Raw genomic sequence first — 19,910 nt, 5'->3', positions numbered from 1 at the left:
GTTTTTCCTCCTCAGTCCAACTCAAATGAAAATACTAATCTCTTTTGAAGATAAAGTAAAATCATTTTATCCCAAAACTTTAAAGAAAGAGAACATCTGAATCAGATAGCCTTTAGGGAAAAAACAAACTGTACACGAGAAGAGGGGTCATAGACTAGTGGGGGAGCATTCGTTTAGCAAGCAGAAGGTTCTGAGTTCAATCCCTGCTCTCTCTATTTAAAAAGAATCTGGTAGCCGGTCATGTCGATCTCATCTGCCTGAGACTCTGGAGTGCTGCTGCTAGAGTAGACAATAGGTGGTTAGATGGACAAACTGACTAACCTGGAATAAGTCAGCTTCCGATGCTCCTACAAACATAGTAAGGAATGTTCTCCATTATTGGGGTTCTGGCAAAAAAAAAATATCACTGCAGATCTCTGATGAGAAGGTTAAACCAGAACTTCTGCAATAGAGTTAGATCATGTCAGCTAATAATGCAATAGTTTTATCCCATATCTGCAGCAACCGCAGAGGACTTGTGTGTGGGGTTCACAGTACATCAAGACATAAAGAGTTGGATAAACAGTCACAAATTTTTATTGATAATTATTACTTAAATAGGTTGAGGATCTATACAACTGTGTAACATGCAGAAAACAGCATTTTTAGAGGAAATCAAAGACTGAAACTGAGGGAAGTCAGGGGGTAGGGGTGGGTGGGTTCTGTGGGGGGAGGGAGGAAAAAAGGGGGAAATAAGGGTGCTATGTTTCTGGATAATATGTCTTGTTTTAATTTTGAATAAAAAAGTAATTTTAAAAAAGACATAAAGAAAAAGAAGGACATAATGTGTAAGTTTTTCCCTATTGCTTTGTGGTTGCAATTCAAAATGTGTGTTATCTCTCTAGATTTTCAAGCACCTCATCTTTTTTTCATATTGTTTTCCTCGAGAATATAGTTGCAGCTGCAAAAACTCCCCATGACAGCAAGCCCTGAACCAGACCCACCCACAGCATTGGGCAATTATACATCATTACAGCACATTGTGTATCTGTGTGTCTCCCCCACCACGCATGAAATAATAATGGCCTTGCAGATAGAAAAGTCATTACACTTTTGTTTAATGGTGTTGGAAGTGAAATTAATAAGATCAAAGAAAGCACAAGATTGCTAGATTCCTCTGCTCTTCCAAATAATATTTCCCTGTAAAAGTTGGTACAATAGACTTCTTGTGGCCTGTAAGGAGAAGGAGAAGGGAGGGCATTTTGAGAAAGACTTTTTTACCCCAGCCATAGTCACATTTCCATAATTCAATCTGGACTAATGTGTTGTAATGAGATGAAAGCCTCACCACAATAATGCTTCTCCTTTTAAGGCAATCTATCTCCTTTGTTGCTGTGAAATTCTTATACTCTATAACCCTATTGTATTTTCCTAGAATTTGCTTACAGTAATAATGTGCACTTTTTGCTGCACCAAAAAAAATGCAATAAAGTGATTTAGAAAAATATGTACATAATAGATAGAAAATGACGTGTGGAAAATGATTTGGTTGAGAACAGTCTGCAAATAGGAAGGCTTATATGATGCTTTGCCATGCTGAATCTAGTTTAATGGCTGGAGCACAAGTGCTGAATATAGAAAATCTCCACTTTCATTTGTATAAAAGTTGTTGCTTTTATGGGTTTAGGGGGGGAGCTTTGAAATGTGCAATCAACATCTTGTTAATGCTTAGAAACCAAACTGGAGAAGTTCTAGGCAATGATTCTTGTGAACAGAAAACATATTTCCTATTCTTCCCCATTGCCGCTCTCCTTCTACAATTTTATGACTCATTTACAGTAGGTATGCATTTCTACTACAATATTATTGTGGGGAGAGGTGTGGGTAGGTGGGTGGGTGTGGTCTATGACCCCATTGAGGTGACTTGAGAGACCGTCTTATCCCTTATATACCGAGTAGGTCACTGTTGTCTGCTGGAGAGCTTCATTTACCAGAGAGGGCAACCTTTCTGGAGCTCACTTTCATTTAACTCAGATTCTGAGTCCTTACAAAGAAAAATCTGTTAAACTTTGGATCACTTTTCTAAACAAATTCAAGGGCTCTGAACCCATCCATTTCCACAATCACCCCCAAAACCCATCCCACCACCGATACTGCAGTACAAACATCCCTTTCTAGCAATGGCAGCTGGAACATCAACAGCTGCAATGTGCTGGGAGGGGAGAGCAGAAGAGCAAGCCTTTTTCCCTTTCCTCCACCCTGTCCCATCCTAACATGCTTGTTTGCAGTGTGGACAAATGCCTGGGGGAGCCACAGGAGATATGGTTCTCTCAAGGGTTGCCGCAGTTACAATCCCAAGAAAGCATTCCCAACATTTATTACATTAAGAGTACCCAAGAAATATCCCTCACTGCTTACTGCACTCCAGAGTCAGCCCTGCTTTAAAATGAATTTTAAAAAAAACCACCCACAGAATTTAATTTTATCAGTAAATAAAGGTTTTATGTTTTGAGGAAGCAAAAGTTTGATAAACACTCTGCTTCTCAGAAACATACAAGAAAGACTCCCTGAGCTGCCTTAATTTTGTTGTGGCTTTTGTTTATATCTCAACAGGAAGCTACATGTAGCCACTTATTGATGTATTACAAACACACCAAAAAAGAAAGAGAGAAAGAGGAGGAAAAGATCATACAGAAAAATAATGCGGCCCAACTGTTCTCAGTCCCTCCAATGCTATTTGTGTTAGCAAAATAAATTATTCCAGAGATGATTCATCCAATACTGCTAACACAAAACACAATAATACATCCCACGAACTCCCTAGGAAGTTCCAAAAAATGCATGCAATTAGTCGTACTAAACACTACAAGTGCATCACACTATTCCCTGCTCTTATTTTTCAGATTTCACTGGATGCTTATCGGCTGGCTGATTACATTGCAGTTAACTATTTATGTACGATTCATACAATTGTTCAAATTTGAGTTCAAGGTAAATCAAATGAGGATTGGTCTGGGCCGTCTCCAAGTCATGGTAAGAAGAGAATGACTTCAGATCGTAGGTTGCCTTGGGGGCAGAACCTGTGTCTAGATAACGCAAAATGATTGAGAAAATCTACTTCAATTGGTGGAGGAAATGCACCAGAAAAAAATGGCAATGTGGTTCCATGCCAGTAAAGAATAAAACCTTAAGAATCCAGCTTTTCTTGGTAGGTTTACCCCTTTTGGCACATTTCTCCTATTTTCCTCCTCCCGTACCCTCCTTAAATCTCATTAGCAATATTATAAGGATTTCACCCACCTTTTTTAGACTGCATTTGCCTTCACAGTATCCATAGACTTGTATTTTTACTAGTTTCCTTATATTACTTTTTATTTATTTTTCATTTTTTATTCACCTGCTATAAAATGATCTCAAGGCAATGTACAATAAAAACACAAAAACAGCAGATTAATTTAAAACAAAGCAAAACAAGCAAACAAATAAAAAATAGACTCTCGTGGCAAAGCCCCATTTATCCACGTAGGAAAATCTGTCAAAACTAAAATGTAGTCCTTGTTTTCAGGAAGTGCAGATAATGAGTGCCTGTTGTATTTTGACAGGAATACTATTCCACAGACCATGGGCAGCCACACTGAAAACCCTACTCTGAATCACTGTGGAGAGGGCTTCTGTGATCTTTGGAAACTGAAGGAGAAACGTTCCCACAGATTGCAGCAACCTACCAGGTATATAAGAGATAAGGCCGTCTCTCAATAAATCTGGTCGAGAGCTTCATAAGATGCTATATGTTAATACCAGCATCTTGAACTTGGCTCAGTAGCAGATTAGCAGCCAGTGCACATCTCACAAGCTATGTGTGATAGGCAGGTAGCAGTTTGCCTCTACAAGCAACTTAGCTTCCCTCTTTTCCTCCAGCTGCAGCCTCTGGACCAACCTCAGGGGTAGCTCCAATGAAGAATTTGGAATAGATAATTGGCTGAAACTCCTGCAATTAGTCTCATCTTTTTTCCCTGCCTGTAATATATTAATGGGGGTTTATCCTAAATTTCAGAATTCAGTGTTCTGTCAACAGCTGCTCACCCAATAGCTTGGGGGGGGGGGAGTAATCACTCTAGCTGTTGGAGTTTTCATTGAAAATATGCTTTCAAGTTAGCTGAAAACTACAATCCTAGGGAGAGACTAAAACAAAAGAAAATGTCCCTGTTATGAGCTGGTATGGTTATGGCTTCAGTGTTCTGTTTCTCTAGCAACTGTAGATATAATAGATATATTAAAAAAATATTTTCTAAACATATATATATATCGATAATTCAATTAAAGTAATGATTGAATGAATAGACATATCAGCAATTAAACAATTCAGAAACATGTTATTACACAAAATCACTGAAGTTATCAACTATTAATATATAAACCAGCCAATAAATAAATTGCAATAATATAAAGCAAATATGTAAAAGGAACACAAATGATATGCAAGTCTTGTTCCTCTCCAACAAAGTTATTGTAAAAACAGCACAAACCACCTTCCTGATTCCTAGTCCATACACATCCAGTCAGAGTCATGTTGGAGTCTGAAGGTTGTGAGAAATAGGCTTTCCACATGACTCTAATGTCCTTAGGCCAGCTGCCCTATTTATCATGACATCCTAACTGGGTTATGAGGGAAGTCCTGATCTTTGAATTTTTGCCTGTCCCCATTCCACCACAACTGTGCATCTCAAAACCTTCTCTCACAAGGAGCTGTCCAGCAAAAGCAGCGAAATATTCCCACCTACTCACTCTTGGAAGGGCCACTGCAGTATCCCACCAGCCCAAATCAGTGGTAGGTATGAAGTGTGATGAGAACAGGAGGTTCAAAATCCGTAATCATAACCAAGCTTATTGGCAACCATGACAGCACATCCTTGGAGACACACGGATACCATTCATTTTGTGGCACATTGAAAGCTGACTTTTGAATTAAGCATGTGTAGACATGCTTACTACAAGGATCTTTGCATTGGTGCTTTCACATTCTAGCCCATGGTGGTGATTGTTTCTGGCCCTCCTGCATAAAAAATAGATATACAAATAGTCCTCTGCTGGAGTACAGAGTTGAATGTTCAGATACGCAACCTCTCATTTTTTAAATACAGTGGTACCTCGGGTTACATACGCTTCAGGTTGCATACGCTTCAGGTTACAGACTCTGCTAGCCCAGAAATAGTGCTTCAGGTTAAGAACTCTGCTTTAGGATGAGAACAGAAATCATGTTCCGGCGGTGCGGCGGCAGTGGGAGGCCCCTTAAGCTAAAGTGGTGCTTCAGGTTAAGAACAGTTTCAGGTTAAGTACGGACCTTCGGAACGAATTAAGTACTTAACCTGAGATACCACTGTATTGGGTTTATATTCCACCCTTCATCAGAAGATCTCAGGGCGTTTCAGAAGATAAAAACATGAGAAAAATTATCGAAGGATCACCTTTTGTCAGTACATAATACTTCCTCTTGGAATACAGAAAGTAACATTTCACAGTGTGCACTTTACAGTGTTCTACAATGCCCTGCCTTCTTAACTGGCAGCACTGACTACATTCCAAATCCGACACCTTTAATTTTTACAACTTGAGAGCAAATAATATTATTTTATTCGTCGGAATCTAAAAGGACTTGAAAGAAAAAACAGTGCTTCAATCTATTGACAGCTATGAACAAAGTGATTCATCATTTAAGTCCACGAGAAAGTTAATTATACTTGGCATCCCTACTCCTGTAATCAGTTTTGTATTTCAAAGCCATTGCTTCTGATTTACACTGCAGCCAGCAGGGTACCGGAGAAGCAAATAAGCTTTTGCATGCATTTTAAGAACTGGAGTACTGAATTTATTGGTCCATAGTTAAAACAGGAATGTCTGCAAAACAAAAATATATAACGAATCAGCTTTGTGTAGCAAAAAAGCAGATATCCCAAACAACCAAGCTTCTGACTGTTAACTGACCTGCAAGTGTTTACCTCTGTGGGACGTGCTTGCACTTAAGTGTTCCTGCTGTTCTGTACCTTTAAAGAGTAATTTGCAGATGTTACCAGGAAATGCATTAAATAGGGTGCCACTTAAGTTTAATTAAGATGGAAGAACTAACTGGTTCCTGGCAGAGGAGGCAGAAGGATGGTTTCCCAGCTGGGACTTAACAAAAGAACAAACAGCTTTTGCCCTCACTATGACCGTGAAATCCACCCATTCACAAACCTGCTCACCTCCCGTGATCTACTGCACTTTCCCCTAAGTTTCCTCCTTTTTCTCAGTCAAAAACTGAAGCACACCTACACTCCCTTAAAGTGGAGAGTGGGAGCATTCTGCATTTTCTCCTATGGGATTCTGCCGCACTGCCATCCTCCTGGAATAGGAATAGGAAGGGGTGAAGCAGTGTAAAGGGAAGCATTAGGTTTTTGGTGGGGGGGGAGCACAGGTGTGAGGCCATCTGCACTTGCCACCTCCCCCCCCCCAGTTCTCCTCCATCCTTGCCAGTGTTCTGTCCTGCCCCTGCATTTTGCTGCAATTCAAAACTTTACCACAGTTAAAAGAAGTTCTGCTTCCTTCCTGTCCATGACACCAAATAAGACTCGGATCAAAAGGCGATAATAAATACTCTGTACACTATTAAATGATTAAAGGAGAAGGATCTTACATCAGTGGTAGATAACTAGCTTTGCATAAAGTTCAACCTCCAGCTTCCCCAGGCAGCACTCGGAGAGAGGCCCTCCTTGAAACCCTGATGATCTGCTGCCAATCAGAGTAGACAGTTCTGAACTTGTTGTTGTTTAGTTGTTTAGTCGTGTCTGACTCTTTGTGACCCCATGGACCACAGCACGCCAGGCACTTCTGTCTTCAGTTCTGAGCTAGATGGACCAATAGTCTGAAACAGTGTCTGATATCTGGACAGGTGACATTCAGCAGCATTAGATGGTTGGCATGATACACAGTTTATTATTTGACAACAGAGTGGTACACGTGGCCTAACCATTTCCTTCAGAGAACCTTGGCCATATTAATGTTTGCTAAGGTAATTCTGCAATGACAAACCTAGAAAGCATCTTAAAAAGCAGAGACATCACCTTTCCAACAAAGATCCGCATAGTTAAAGCTATAGTTTTCCCAGTAGTGATGTATGGAAGTGAGAGCTGGACCATAAAGAAGGCTGATCGCCAAAGAATTGATGCTTTTGAATTATGGTGCTGGAGGAGACTCTTGAGAGATCAAACCTATCCATTTTTAAGGAAATCAGCCCTGAGTGCTCACTGGAAGGACAGATCCTGAAGCTGAGACTCCAATGCTTTGGCCACCTCATGACAAGAGAAGACTCCCTGGAAAAGACCCTGATGTTGGGAAAGATGGAGGGCACAAGGAGAAGGGGACGAGAGAGGACGAGATGGTTGGATAGTGTTCTCGAAGCTACCAGCGTGAGTTTGACTAAACTGCAGGAGGCAGTGGAAGACAGGAGTGCCTGGCGTGCTCTGGTCCAGGGGGTCACAAAGAGTCAGACACGACTAAACGACTAAACAACAACAAAGGGAATTCTACCTGTCTGCCACAGAATCCCTGCACACGGTATAAAGGATTCTAAGGCATGCTCTAAGATGCACATTTAGTATATTATAGGGCAATGTTGAGCCTCACTGATCCATCCAGCCACTATAAACTGAGTGTGTCCTAGAACTTATTCCTTTATGACTGCATATTGCAGAAGAACATCCTAAACATTCAGCTGAGAAAATAGGGATGCCTTCCTGTGTGTCTCCATTCAAGAAGCCGTGCAGACCAGGTATGTGACTGGATAGATCACATTCCAGAAATCCCATGTGAGTCCAGAGTCCTCAAAACATAACATATATCTGCAGATTCAGTAGAACAAACCTCATGCACAATGGCATGTTTCCCATGACCATCACAGACACAGTAGAACATGAAAAGTACAAGATGTATTTATCTGCTAAAATATGCATTCTTATTTGTTACTCGTGGCTTTTGGAGCTCATAGCATAAACAGGGCAGTGTGTTAGTTTATCTAAGTGGTTGCATATGTATAATTTAATAAAGTGCAGTCGAGAGCATTTTGTTCTCAAAATCAACCTTGTTAAATTGTGCCACTGAGGGGACAAAGGGGAAAGCTACTGAAATTAATGGGATTTTTGACAGAAGAAACCTGCAAAAAATGCATACAGATGATCATTTGTATGCATTAGTACCCCACTGATCTATTATTTAAAGCTGCTGTCAGTTCTGACTGAATTCAACGGAGACTGTTCTTGCAAACCAAATTATGTGGGTCTTGTGAGTATTAAATTATGGAGCCATATAGAATCATAGGGCTGGAAGGAATGCTAAGGATTGTCTAATTTAATTCCTTCTCCAAAGGCAAGATTTATTACACCTAAATATTCCCTAACAGATGTTTGTCCATTTCCTGGTTGCGAATGTCTATGGAAGAAGTATCTATGAGCCCCATAGATAATTGTGCAATCCTTTACTATTTAGAATATTCTGGCCTTCTTTTTTCCATGCAATATCCCGGCAAAGAAATTGGGCTGACCGACAAAATGTTCCCAAGAATTCTAAGCATCAAATCAGCGAGCGAAACCAATGCTACAACCACTATGCTGCTCTGACCTTTAATTGCCCTTTTGTCCTTTTCTGATAATGATACCTTAACTGATTTTACCAAACTGCTTCCAAGGGATAATGAGGACATTACAGACGGAGGGCCTATGCCATGCTTCATCGCTTCATCTAAGCCATGGGTGGGGAATTGGATCCAGCTGTAGCTGGATGAATATTTGCCTGCTAGGCTGTTTGGCAGGTGGGAAAATGACATCAGATGACCAGTTTTCACCCATTCTCTGAGGGGCACTTTGGAGGCCAGCTAAAAATGCTAACAGGCCAGCTAAAAATGCTGCTCCTAGGCCACAGCATAATGCAGCCAGAGGGGGTGGCATTGTCCTCTTTTTGGATGATACAAAACCTCTTCTTTTGGCAGTGCATAACTAACCACCAAATTGAAAGTACAATTCTGAATTTTCTTTTGTACAGTGGTACCTTGGGTTACATACGCTTCAGGTTACATACGCTTCAGGTTACAGACTCCGCTAACCCAGAAATAGTACCTCGGGTTAAGAACTTTGCTTCAGGATGAGAACAGAAATTGTGCTCTGGCGGCGTGGCGGCAGCGGGAGGCCCCATTAGCTAAAGTGGTGCTTCAAGTTAACAACAGTTTCAGGTTAAGAACGGACCTGCAAAACGAATTAAGTACTTAAACCGAGGTACCACTGTACTGCCTTCAGTGACACTGAGAGATCTGCTGTGCTCCATCTTTTTGTGACAGATCTAGATATTTTCAAAGATTATCATGTTCACTCCAGTCCTAATTAGTTTCTATATTTACCCATACATGAGTAAACCAAGGAAGGGTAATGGGGCTGTACACAACTGCCTCACACATCCCCACCCACCCCAGTTCTACCCTGACCTTCACATATTGATTGGGAGAAGTCTGAAAGGTGATTCGTCATGTGTTTCTCTGAAAGCACTTAGAATCATCCCCATAATTGGGACCCCTGATTACACTACATTTCTGATCACAAGGTAGCTTCTTAGTGTGTTTGGCAGAATGGATGAAGAACATCCCCTTTCCCCCCACCCCCCACAGATCAGCCTCCTCGCAGAATGCAGGAGCCAGAAAGGATGTTGGCTGCTACATGAGCCTCTATGCCATCTTCACAATTTATGCCCACCCCCATTTCTTTAAGACCTGAAGAGAACTGATGTCAGGGACTTGCAGGGCTCAGAGAATGGGAGAAAGAGGTAGTGGGGCCATAAACTGATCCAGTGGAAGGGGACAGTGATTTATGAGGGCTTGTTTATATCCATTATAACACTGGGACACCAAACGGTACTATGGAGTTCCATTTTTGCCAACGCAATTTCTCATACACAGTTTGCAATGCGTTGAACTGAAACACTTCTTTGATGTGCATCTTTGATGCGTGATGTTGATCTTGTTCTGTGAACCGCCCTGAGACCTCTGGGTATAGGGCTGTATATAAATTCAATAAATGAATGAATAAATAATAAATAAATAAATCCAGCCATGATTTTCAGGATAAACTTTCAAATCTATATACTTTTATAGACTGCCTGAAACACTACCAGTTTATTATTTCCAAGCGTTTCTTCCAATCATTAAATTCATATTCAGCATTGAATGCCCAATTTTCTGGCATATGGAATCAGTAATTATAACTGAATAATCCTAAACATGTCTACTCTGAAGTCAATCCCATTGAATTCAATAGGGCTTATTCCCAGGTAAGTAGAGTTAAGACCACAGTTTATGTCACCATGGCAATCTGAATGTGGAGTATTACAACATATGGTGAGTCCAGCAGTTGCTTAATTAGTGCTGCTACTTTCTGGACCTCATAGTTTTCTTTAGATTGTCTGCAATATGTTGTTGCAGCATTACCTTCATGAGTCATTCAAACCTTCTCGGCCACATAACCTCAAGTCAGTTTTGCATTCATTCTGTACTGATGTATTCACAAATAGTTTTCCCCCCGAAAACATAATTGGTATCATTGGTTTAAAAATGCCAACTATTTATTTTCTACAGGTGATTTTATAACTTTGTTTTCCTACTCTCTTTCTTATATCTATTCCTGATATTCGTATTTAGCTTCCAAATCTATTTTTATGGTAACTGCATTCTTTTTAGCTATCAGAAGACATGCCTTTTTCTGTGAATTTTCTAGCTTTCTGGAACAATCTACCAAAAGTTTTCCACATGACTGATTCCCTACTACTAATAAAATGGATCCCAGAAGCTAGACATTCTTTCTTCAAAACTTTATTAGACCAACTTCCCATTACTGTACCAGCAGGAGAACTTAATGTTTTCTGCTATATTTACTGTTCCCAACTATAAAGAAACCTTCCCAGCAATGAAAGTTCCAGACAATATTTTGAGAAATGTGCCTCCACTTGGAAATATGAGTTCTCAGGTCTATCTCCACAGTATATTTCTGAATATCAGTGGGTATCACAAGTGAGGACAGTGCTGTTACACTCAGGGTTTCTAATAGGTATCTGGTTGGCTAGGATGCTGGACTAGATGGGACTTTGACCTGACTGAGCACGATTCTTATGTCTGTGTTTAACATCCACCAAAGTGAAAGCCTTCTTCAGGCATTCTGATGGTGTGCTAAGGGGCTGTTGGATGAGTATGCTAGCTCCATCCTCATACTTGACACTCTTTATGAGTTGCAGTGTAATATAGCCTCTTGTACCCTGGGTACTAAATTGTTCCCCACTTTAGACTGCTGCTGTCAGGGAACTGCCATCAGAGGCACGGGAGAAGGAGAGGGTCTCTGATTCTGCAGGGGAAGGTCCAAGCGCTAGAGGAAGACTCAGCCGGGAAGAAGGGGAAGAGAATGAGTGTAACACCAGGGATCCAGGAGAGCAACGGGACAGGGAGGTGCAGGGGCTCCAGGACTCTTCGTTGGAAGTTAGCAAGGAGAGCCCAAGCACCCCGCTGCCCACACCCACCCTGCGCAGGAGACTCCCGCGCAGTGAGAGGCGGAAACGATTGGGCGTCAAACAACTCTTATGTTGGCAACGCTTTAAGAAACGCCCACAGACAGATTCTACAAGTGACTAAGGGCAGCCACGCTAATATGGGCTGCGTAGTCCGGAGGGTTTAACCAGGCAATCCGATGCTCAAACGGAGCAGGATTACGCACAAGTAACTCCCAACCACTACAGCTGCCCTCCAACTCAAGGAAAGAGATGTGACAATGACAGGGGGCAGATCTTGTGCACTCACCCACACAGGCCCTCCCTCATGTCAGCTTTGGCAGAAGTGCAATTTTCTGAATTGCTCATATTGTCGTGAATTAGTTCAAGGGACTTGTCGGCTAATACTAACAACACAATCCTATGCATGTCTATTGTGTTGTTAGTATTAGCCGACAAGTCCCTTGAACTAATTCACGACAATATGAGCAATTCAGAAAACACAATCCTATGCATATCTATTGTTTTGTTGTTTTTGTTTTTATTAGGTATTTTGTGGCTTTATATCTTGATTTTATTCTATGAACTGCCCTGACACACACACCCGGTGTCAATCAATCAAATAAGTAAGGACTTCTTACTCCCAGTTCATAGAATCATAGAATCATAGAATCATAGAATCATAGAATCATAGAGTTGGAAGAGACCACAAGTGCCATCGAGTCCAACCCCCTGCGTATTATGTATAAAATGCAGCTCAGTAAATCAGCCCTGATGTCCATGGGACATTCACTTGTACTTGATGCTATAGGTAATGCCATCTTAGAAACAATGGAAGGTAACTGTTTTTACAGATAATTATTGCAAAGACTCAAGATGAAAGTTGGGGGGATGGAGAGAAAGAGAGGGAGGGAGGGAGGGAGGGAGGGAGACTCATTCTTCTCTACTATTTCAAATGCACTGCCAAACACTACTTGAAATCAAGACAGAAACTCTAGGGAAGGACTACAGCTACAGCTACAGCTACAGCTACAGCAGGAGATGGAGATGAAATCCTGATAAGTCAGTGTGGACAATATGGAGGGCAGATGGACCTGACTTGGAACAAGCAGTTTCCAATTTGAAATAATAGCAAGTTTCTCAGTGAGCAGACAAATCAGGAAATAGCTAAAAAGTCATCTTGCCCACAATGTCACATCTGAAGCAATCAAAATATAACCCTATTGCATGCACACACATTTGCACTTCGAGGCCCCCAAGCCCTTCCCCTGTAAATAACTTCACACTGACACATAAATTTTTGTTTAAGTTATTAGGCAAAATTTAGGCCACAAATTTATTGATTACAAAACAAATTGAGCGGTATTGGCCTAGGCATTGGTCAGAGACTATAACTGACTCCTGCCTCTTTGGCTGGCAGTCTGAAAGCGTAAACACCAAACAAGGGAGCAACATCGATGAAGATCAACCGAAGCTCACCCCGGGGTTCCTGTGGTCCTGGCATGGCCCTAGCCCCTCAAGCAGACTTCAGACAAGATCCAGGACTCCCATATTCCTTTACCGGAATACCCTATTTCTGGAGGGGCAGGTGATGGCCGCATCTCCCCACCCACACACTTCAATAAGCCAATGCCTAACTGCCAAACCTTACAAAGTAGTGATGATTGCTAAGGGGGTAGGCAAAAACCAGGTTCCTACAACCAATCTGCCAAATGGAAAAATTCCTACCCAGCCCCTGCTCCAAAGTAGGCGACCCAATCCAAAGCAAGGCCAAAGCAGCACGACCTAAAGTTAGGGTGGGAGGGCGGGTGTTTGGCAGCAAAAAGCAAGTGCCCCAATCGTGTTGCGCTGCCACTTTTATAGGCTCCAGGAATCACGCCGCTCTCCCCGATTGGCCAAAACAGCCTGGTGTGATCCCAGGGCCTAATGGTTAAGGCTTGGGCCACCCATCCTGCGGGGGTCTCCTGGGTCTCTAAAAGGGAAATAGCCCTCTACATCTTACCCTGGACTCATTAATTGCTGCTATATCTGATCTCGAGTTTTTTCCAGAATTCTTAAGTGAATGCTTATATGCTTTGAAAGAAGGCCGGATTTCAGCAAGAGCAGGGAGTAAAATAACTCTGTCAACATTAGAAATTTTCTGACAGCTCTATTTATAGTGCACTCAAAGCATTCCATCTTAGTACAATACCAAGAAGTACTAGAATATAGGCTGCAATCATGTGCTCACACTTCCTAGAAAATCCCAATTAAAGATGGGCTTCTGAATAATCATGAATGGAATTTTCCTGCTTGAAGAGGGTCCAGTAATATGACCCATTAAGACAAGAACTTTCCTGTTTTTGCCAATGGAGAAAGAAAAAAAATCATTTTAGTGGTGGATTTAGATTCACAGTAGAACAAAGGGGGGATGACCAGAAAAGCAGTTAGGAAGAGGTCAGTTCAGTTTTGCTGCCCTATTCCATTGCTAGAGGTGGCCTTTCTAGTGTGAAGTCAGGACTGATGGTTTAGTTCAGTCCTATGTGGTGCATAGATGATATGCTAAAGATCATATAGATAAGATAGCATTTCTGGTCAACCTGAGAAGCCATAAAGGAATATGCAAATGATCTCTTATTTCAGCTATGTTGGCCTAAACTTTTAAAGATTGTATTAGACATTACTTAGACCTTGACTTCACCCCAGAGGTCAAAAGGAACCCAGTGCAGACATTGGATTGTTGGGAAAGGAAGTCTTCACAAACTGTAGTGTCCAGGGACTATGACTCAAGCAAATACAGTACAGTATACCTAGGTTATCAAGAGTTTCCTATTTGCGGCAAGTTTAGGGATCAACAGTGTGACTCATTAGCCTGCTTGCGCTATTGGTGCTTGTTGACTAATGAGTCCCTGGTATGAAGAAAGGGACAGTTGCCAGCGCTCAAGGCTCAATTCTGGGAACCTTGAAGAAGATAAATCATATGCAAGAAGTAGAAAACTCTAAATAAGAATGTGCCCATTGAATAACAGTTTGTTCTTTCCTATAGTTCCCCTGAATTATCAGCAGTACAAGAACATTGACTGTGAGAGGTAGACATGGCTGTGTGTATGGATAGAAAAATGGGGGTGGTGGAGTGCTCATGAAAGGGAACCAAACATAAAAATACCTGTTTATGTAAATATATGAAACAAAACAGCCTTAGCTGGATATATAAATAAGTGTATCACCAAACTGAATGTGTTTAATTATAGTGCAAAATTACTATAAAAGTTCTGAAAAGATCTGATCTGAAAATAATAATTACACAAATTATAGAGGAAATTGTGTGAGGATAAGCTTGCTCATATCCTTTTACTTAAAAATAAAGGAGATTTACATTTTAATTCTCATGAAGAGGAGTATGCAGGTTTCAAAGCAAAAAGGTTAACAGAAAAGAGCTTTGTTAGGAGCAATGATTCAAAGAGGGATGAGAGTTGTAGCCTCACACTTCATTGTACACGGCTAAAAATACATTCAGGGTTTTCAAACTGGAATGAGACAAAACGTTCTGTTTGTATGTGGGTGACATGGTTCGGATGATCTTTAGCTTTCATTATAAAAAAACTATGGTGGTTTTGCAGATGTTTAGTAAGATTTCTGGCAACAAAGTAAATCGTTGGCACCAAGTATAGAACTAAAAGTTGTCGAACACACAGAAAATGGAAGAAGAGGTGCTAGAAGACTGGAACCAGCATTGGTTAGGCTGCAGTCTTAGCCCCCCTAACCTGGGAATAAACTGCACTGAATTCAATAGGATTTATTTCTGAGTATACGTGGTTATGATTGCAATGAAGAATATGGCCTACTTAATGAACTCTTTTAACTCTCTGATTGTTGGCATGCATCAGGTGAGAATATGGCCTCAAAGCTTTCAGTCATGGTTAGGGATGGGTGCTTCATATTGTGTGTTTGTTTATTCATTAATAAATCTGTATATTGTCCTTCATCTGAAGATCACAAGGTAGTTCACAACATAAAAATACAAAATGAAAGCACAAAATACATAATAAAAACAAGAACAAACCAATAATCCCCCTCCCACAAACACATTTAAAAGGATGTTGCATGTTAATCAGCCAAAAGCTGGGTTAAAGAGAAATGTTTTCATTTGGTGCTTAAAGATATGTAATGAAGGCACCAGGTAAGCCTTCCTGAGGAAAGCGTTTCACAAATGGGGAGCCACTGCAGAAAAGGCCTATTCTCACTTTGCTGCCCTCTAGACCTCTTGTGGAAGAGGGACTCAGATGATTATTGTAGGGTCTGGGTCAGTTATCATCTTTCTTTTCTCAGCCAGTCTATTGAAAACTCCTACACTTAAGTTAAGCACAATGCAAGCTAGTATGGATAGGTTTTAACTAAACTTTAAGAAAGCTGGAGTTACTCATATTCAGAGGCATGTTAAAAGTGGGTGATTATCTTCACCCAACATTATATGATATCATCTAGTGGCACTTCTGAATTCTTTGAAGCAATGAATATAAAAATATAGTTGACATTACCTTTTTAAAAAAATACCAAGCACCGAGCAGAGTTTCTATTAACTAAATGGATGTGGCTCTCAAAAGTAAATTGGAGGACCATTCAAGAAAGTGAGACATGATCTGCCATTATTTCTGTATGAGATAGGCTTAAAGGGATGTTAGCACCACCTATTTCTCCTTTAACATCATATATTAATTGTAACAATTTAGGTGGGAGGTAGATTAGGCGATTTTGAGATTTCACTGGGCCATGTGTCTGGACCATGTGTCTAATGTTTTCTCAAGAATGGAAATAAATATTGTAAGTTACAGAACTGCTGCAAAGAGGATTTAACCTCCCCCCCAAAAAAGAAATATTTGTATAAAATGCAGAAATGTTCACGTTTTGAGCTTCTTCTAAATTGAAAGAATTACTTCTCTTAAACAAACACAGATAGAACTTAGATAGAACTTAGGTAGGTAGCCATGCTGGTCTGACGCAGTCAAAATAAATAAATAAAAATTTAAAAATTGCCCAGTAGCACCTTAGTAGGTCTCTAAGGTGCTACTGGACAATTTTTTTAAATTTTATTTATTTATTTTTGACAGAACTTCTTTCTGAACTGTATAAAATACTTGATAAAATCCAGCAGTATGATGATAAAATCTGAAGCTGGGTGGGGCATGCAGGAAGTGTTTCAAATTGTAACCAAAGTAAATCAGTGGAATCTTATAAGTGCCGAAGAATCTAAATACATACAAGAGGGTGCTACAAAATTGATCAGAAAATGAATGGAGGTCTACTGGAGGTATGCTCTAGGAATATGGGGGAGATTTTAAACATGGTTGTTGGATATATAAAGATAGACATGTTTAGATGGGATTTTACAAATTAACGAAATAACCAGCAGCATCATGTGACTGGGTTAGGGTGGTAGTGGATTCCTCATGGTAGCAGTACTGCCGTTTGCAGTATAGGATTGATGAGGTGGCAGCCAGGATGAGGGAGCTCTGGGCTGGTGCTGGTGGTCCTGCAGGAGTCTGGCCCTGAAGGCATATCAGTAGTTGCAGCACCATGGAGAGCTCCTACTGAACAACATGCTACAGGCCCCACTGAAAGTGAGCAGAGGCCTTTTGAGCCTCAGCCTCCAGTCCATCTTTCCTAGGCTGTGCTCCTTATGGCAAACTAAGAGTCTCTTAAAGAGTGCCCAACCTACTGGTCTGAAGGCACTCCTCCTGTGCCCCATGGCCTCCTGCATGATACACTCTTTCCACCATTGGACTGGCAAGGTACAGTGGGCATATTGTTCATCCGGGTAAGCTACCCATAAGGATCCTAGTGCTATTTCTATAGGCCCTGATGTATGGCATCTGGTTAAGGGGACTCCTACTTGTCAGTCCTGGGTTCAGGGGTTTCCTGGTTAACATCATCAGGTACTAAGTCAGGAACCTGGTCTAGCTCCTTAGGTACAGCACTGTAGCCTCTGACTCAATATCCCCATTGCTGCTAGGCTTTGGGCTCCTTCTGTTATCTTCTCCTCTGTTTCATTTAGTGTAAAAATTCCTTGGCCACAAGGACTTGTTGTCTTCTTCTTTTTACTGAATCCCTGCAAAGCACTGTGCATTCTTGATGGTACTGTTTAAACTTTAAATAAATGATAATACTGAATCAGCACTACAGCAATTACCAAATCTGACGAACCAGACATGAAAAAAGAATCATGTTGGTCGAGCAATAAAATTTTGCATTCTGAGTGCTGGGAAAATACAGTTTTTGAAGCTGAAGCCCTAAAGGGAAGAAAGATTTCTGGATCCCACATAACAACCCAGCAGTGTTCCCTCCCCAAATAGCAAGAAGGAGACAGCTATATTAGCGCTATTGAGTCTCCAGGCTACAAATACTCTTTTCATCAAAGCTTTTAATGGTTCTAATGGTTTATTATGAGCTGCTGTGACAATTTAAGGATATTGGCTGGTTTTTGTTTTTTTCATATTGCTGCTCTCTTCATTTTGTTGTTTTAGGATTTTGTAAGTTAGTGCTCTATGAATGTCATTGTTGACATGGTCTTTGTAGGCTTATAAATAAATAAAACAGCACTGTTATTACACACCCTCCATCCCACATGTATGTGTGTGTATGCACGCACTTCACATACCATTTGAATAGGCAGTTTTAAGAAGGGAAGAGCCTGCTGAATCAGGCCAATGGCACATCCTGTTCTCGCAGTGGCCAGTCAGATGCGTGTAGGAAGCCTGAAAGCAGGACTTGAGCACAGGAGCTCTCTCCCCACTTGTGGTTTCCAGGAACCGGTAGTCAGAAGGATAGTGCTTCTGACCACAGAGACAAAGGCTAGTAGTCACAGTTTTAGCATTTCACATGGCACGATGCAAGCAGCCACTGATTATCTGTCCTCAAGTTCAAATGCACAACTGAAAGTCCTCCTACACATCATCATCCTTCTTACCTTGCAACATCCAGGTTCCCTTGGGAAACACTCCATTCCCATTATAGGGAAATCAGAATTTGTTCTGTTTTGAAAGAGCTGATGAGATCACAGCACAGTGGTAGCACGTAATATGGATGTGAATTTTTGGTGATGGGAAAGCTTCAGGAGCTATTTGAATTGGTGAAGATTCAGTGCAGACTTGATGTGCTGAGGACTGGAAGTTCCCATCTTTAGTTCCCATCTCTCACACGTATGCATTTTCTTAACGCACGCAGCCACCCTCAACGGTGCATATCAGGCTCTGTTTCTTTCCACATGCTGTTTTCGAAACATTCTTTCCACAAATGCGACTTCCTATCAGAGACTAGTACCATAGTCCAAGGTCACTTGTATTGGACACGGGAGAAGAGTTGGCTCAACAGATACTGAAGCATTAGCTAGAGGCAAAGAGACAGTGTTTTCCTCCCCCAAATTAATAAAGGAACTGTTGAGGGGGCGTCGGGGGTGGGAGCTAATACAGGACCCAAGAGAAAGTATGTGAACTTTAATCTTACTTTTAAAAAACAAATCACTTGCAGATGATAGCAAACGTGAAGCAACAGAAAGAATGTCTGCCAAAAAAATAAACAAAAAAGCATTCGCACAAAATGTTGAGGTTTAGTGCACAAGGAAAAATAATAATATTGAGTACTCTTGCAAAAACAGCAAATACAAAATATGGCACCCAAGGAGGAAATGATTCGCTTCTCTCAACAGTGACGCTCGTACTTGGACTACTGGGCTTGCTTCCAGCTGCAGTAATAGCCCACTGTATCATACCGTGAGACATAGCCAAGATGTATTTAGAGGCCTAGACAGAGTTGACCAACCTAGGTCTGTGGTTTTTTTTACCAAATAAAGCCTGAAGGAAGGGGAAGGAACAAGAAGCATAGGCAAAAGTTTCTCAGCCTTAGAGAGTCAAAATCAATGTGTTGTGAAATGCACATTGACATATTGAAATGCAGTTTTTTTCAAATGTAAAGAGCATCAGATAGAGTGGGGGCTAGTCATTAACAGGACTTCAGTAGGCATGGGGGATATCTGAACTGCCCCCTCCCCTGCTGCAGTTCTGAAGAAAATTCCGTTGGAAGCAATGTTTTGGGGGAACAGATGTGGCTCAGAAATCAAAACTGGCTGCAGCCCTGCCACACGTGAACACCCAGGTGAAATGCGGGGTGAACAGGCAGGTCGGATCAGGCCCAACAGCATCACCTGGAGGCAGTAGGGTTGGCTCAGGATCCAGTAGATTCCAGGCCAGCTCAGCTCCTACCTGCCCGTGAAATGCTTCATTTCAGGACTTTATGTTGGAGATCCCATGGGTGACACTTCTACTCACATGCACATTTGGCTCATTTAACTTTTCAAGTAGTTTAGCTTTTAGTAAATGTCTGTAAATCATGAAAACAAACTCCAGAATTTG

General features: G+C 41.2%; 1 protein-coding gene across 1 annotated transcript in view; it reads right to left on the bottom strand.

The window, feature by feature from the left end:
* Positions 1–212: 212 nt before the first annotated feature.
* The window catches only part of LOC309532943 (uncharacterized protein), a gene marked incomplete at its 3' end in the record, with an annotated part of 54,864 nt that continues 35,166 nt past the window's right edge, over positions 213–19,910 (bottom strand). The window contains exons 4-5 of the mRNA XM_082223731.1: positions 1,045–1,212; positions 213–279 (exon numbers count right to left, since the gene is read on the bottom strand). Of these exons, the coding sequence (XP_082079857.1) occupies positions 213–279; positions 1,045–1,212 (235 nt within the window). The remainder of the gene's footprint in view (positions 280–1,044; positions 1,213–19,910) is intronic.

Source organism: Podarcis vaucheri (assembly GCF_965113315.1).
Source record: "Podarcis vaucheri genome assembly, chromosome: 5".
Taxonomy (NCBI): domain Eukaryota; kingdom Metazoa; phylum Chordata; class Lepidosauria; order Squamata; family Lacertidae; genus Podarcis; species Podarcis vaucheri.
This window is presented reverse-complemented; position numbering and strand designations above follow the sequence as displayed.